The sequence below is a fragment of the Pollicipes pollicipes genome, unplaced genomic scaffold (genome assembly GCF_011947565.3).
Source record: "Pollicipes pollicipes isolate AB1234 unplaced genomic scaffold, Ppol_2.1 Scaffold_3447;HRSCAF=4054_pilon_pilon_pilon, whole genome shotgun sequence".
NCBI lineage: Eukaryota > Metazoa > Arthropoda > Thecostraca > Pollicipedomorpha > Pollicipedidae > Pollicipes > Pollicipes pollicipes.
This window is the reverse complement of record NW_023596297.1, coordinates 10,767,015-10,769,984: the sequence shown is the minus strand read 5'-3', so window position 1 is coordinate 10,769,984 and position 2,970 is coordinate 10,767,015. Positions and strand designations below refer to the sequence as shown.

At 55.5% G+C, this 2,970-nt stretch overlaps 1 protein-coding gene across 1 annotated transcript in view; it reads right to left on the bottom strand.

Annotated features, from left to right (window-relative positions):
- Positions 1-2,573, bottom strand: part of LOC119091621 (putative serine racemase) — an 11,609-nt gene extending 9,036 nt beyond the window's left edge. The window contains exon 1 of the mRNA XM_037214428.1: positions 2,498-2,573. Coding sequence (XP_037070323.1) covers positions 2,498-2,573 — 76 coding nt within the window. The remainder of the gene's footprint in view (positions 1-2,497) is intronic.
- Positions 2,574-2,970: the final 397 nt, after the last annotated feature.

Sequence of the window (2,970 nt, the reverse complement as noted above, 5' to 3'; positions counted from 1 at the left end):
TGGTGTGTGGGTATGTGTGTGTGTGTGTGTGTGTGGTGTGTGTGTGTGTGTGTGTGTGTGTGTGTGTGTGTGTGTGTGGTGTGTGTGTGTGTGTGTGTGTGTATGTGTGTGTGTGTGTGTGTGTGTGTGTGTGTGTGTGTGTGTGTGTGTGTGGTGTGTGTGTGTGGTGTGTGTGTGTGTGCACGTTGATACAACTGAATTACCTACTCCAAAGGTATGAAACGAGTAAGGATGGATACAAAGTTGCTTGGTAACTACCGGTATCATAACACCATCAGTTATGGACATCTGTAGGTAGGGACAACTTCCCTATCTTTTGAGAATAAGTATAGCGCTCGTGGCGTTAAATGAGATCAACATTTAAAAATGTTTCGCTATCACTCCAGTTTTTGGACCCTTTGACCCCTGGTGAAAATACTACTGTCTGATCAAAGTGAGTCTATATATCAGTTCAGTAGCGTTTTGAGATACCCCGAGTTTAATTGTGGAGAACGCGAGTGGCCTGACGTTTAAGGCCGCTAGCCCCGAGTACGGCGTTGGGTCTCCCATGTAGGACCGGCACCGCAGATTCCTGAGCGGGCGGCGGGCACACTGTAGCCATTGTTCTCTAGGTCCAGACAGCCTGTATGCTCGCCGACAGGGACGTCCGCGCATGCTGAGCACATCGTGATCTGCCGGGCGCAATGGTGTCTGGCGCAAGGGGCAGGCGGCGCGCGCGGAATTCCTGAAACGGCGCGGGCGGGCGCCGGATTCGACGACGGTGCTGCGGCGCTGGGGCGGCGCGGGATAAGCAGATGCGGGCGCGCGCGAGCTGTCTGGCACCCGTCACCCGGCAGATAACGCGGCACGGGTGCAGGGTCTCAGCTGCTCATGGGTGTGACCAACTGGAGTCCTTCCAGCTATAAAGTTGTAAATCACCAACACAGGTGGGGAGATAGGAGTACACATGTGTGGAGCCAGTGTATTCCATGGATAGGAACAGAACGTGGCTTTAATGAAGTAAATAAAAAAGCGCTTTTCTTTGCTGAAAAGTCACGAAAAGTCTCAGAGACACGCGGTTAAATGCATACTATCTCCCCCTTACTTACATCTGCAAGTTAATGGAAAGGATAACTGCTCATTCTCCCCGTGACACCATTGGTTTTAATACGCATGAGTTCCTGGCTTCTTATGGTGACGCCTCTCCGCCGTGGGACTGGGCGGTCCCGCATACGGTGACCAGCTGACCCCTTGCGCCCGCGGGTCGGGGCACCCTACACGTGTGCGCTGATGATTGTCTGTGACGAACCCCCTCTGTGCGGAGCGCGAAAGCATGCTGCTCTATAGGATGGCGTGTCGTTCAATCTGGCTCCTGTACGCAATATACACCTGTTATAAACAGCGTATTCTTACCTTTGCATGATACTGCATAAATGTATCGGCATGATTTTGTTGCTCATTATGTTATAGTTCTTGCTGTCAATGAATCGTCAGCCGACATGCATACCTTACAACTGATTTTGGTACATAAATCTGTTGGCCACGCGTCTGATTACGAAAACAAAAAATGCTTCAGTTTTTCATCAGTCACATGCATTGCCAACCAAACGCACGTGCTGAAAGTGAAGTTAGATAAAATACGAGATTCTGAAGTCTCCAGTCTCCAGAAAACGTCATTATGTGGAACAAGACCCGAAGCGTCAGCTAATATTTTTTCCGGGATATTCACCGCTGTTTGGGGAGCACCTGCGGAGGCAGGCGGCGTGTCTAAAGGACAGCAGATAAAGAAAGCACTGCCAATGATCAATGCGTACTTTTTAACGCGCTGGCGCGTTCCTGTTAGCTATATGGTTTTTGTCGCTGTTCTGGCTTCACGGTTGATATGGGTATCAAAAAGCACGTAAACTTCAGCAAATGATATCGAGAACAACAAGCGTAAAATAAATATGTCCTTTCCCGTCCAACAATGCCGTGGCTCGAGGCGCACACCGACAGAAGGTTTCATGACGCAAGCTGTAGGAGCGACAATGGAGTTATTAAGCTGGATGAAGGCATAAGCAGGCCTGATCGGGACCCGGAGCTGAGATAGCACGGAGGCACTGGTGGCTGGCTCCAGGCAGCACGGAGTTACGGGCGACTGGCGCCATGCAGAACGGCACATTTCACCGGATCGAGAGCAGGGCGCTAGAGACACGACTGTCCCGCAGCTGACACCTTGGGCTGCGCTACGCTGCATCCAGGAGCCGAATCGTCGCACGGCAGAGCTGGAGACTTCCAGGCATCTGGCAGCGGGCACGTATGGGCTGTGGCTGTTCGAGTTATGTAAATCACTCCCTTTCCTGATCGAAGGCCACTCTTATGATAAGTGTACGCAGTCCCTCACTATAAACAAACTCCGCCACTGACTGCTGATCCCCACCATGTCGAGCCGGAGCGGAGTGTGCAGAGGGCAGGCATCACGACAGGTGCGTCTGGGCGCCGCAGGGCGGGACAAGTCCGTCCCATTATCTGCACTCACGTTTGCCTGCGGTGGCTGTGCTGGAGGCGGCCAGCAGCAGCACCAGCAGCGGCACCAGCAACGTCACGATCCTCATGGTGTCCGTTCGGCTCTTGGCCACGAGGTCCTGGCGTGGTGCAGTCTCGCGGCACAGTCACGGTCAACGGTGCTCCCGGAGGCCGGGTCCCGGGGGCACGTCCACGGTCCTCGCCGCGGCCGCGCCGTCTGCCGCCGCGTCTCCGGAGCGGCGCGTGTCACCGTGCCCGCGCGGCGAAGCCTGGTCACCACACCCGTGCCGCTGCAGCGCGACCGCCGCCTCGTCCCGAGCGCCGCGTGTCGCGTCTGACAGCTCCACCCGGCTCGTGCGGCCGGAGACTCCTTCCCTGCCGCGACTGGACAGACTGTGGCGCCGCCGCCGCCTGTGCGGCCGGCGCGCAACCGGGGCAGCTCCAAGGTCGCCCGCGCGCTCTGCGAAGCCCCTCCACGCTGATGCA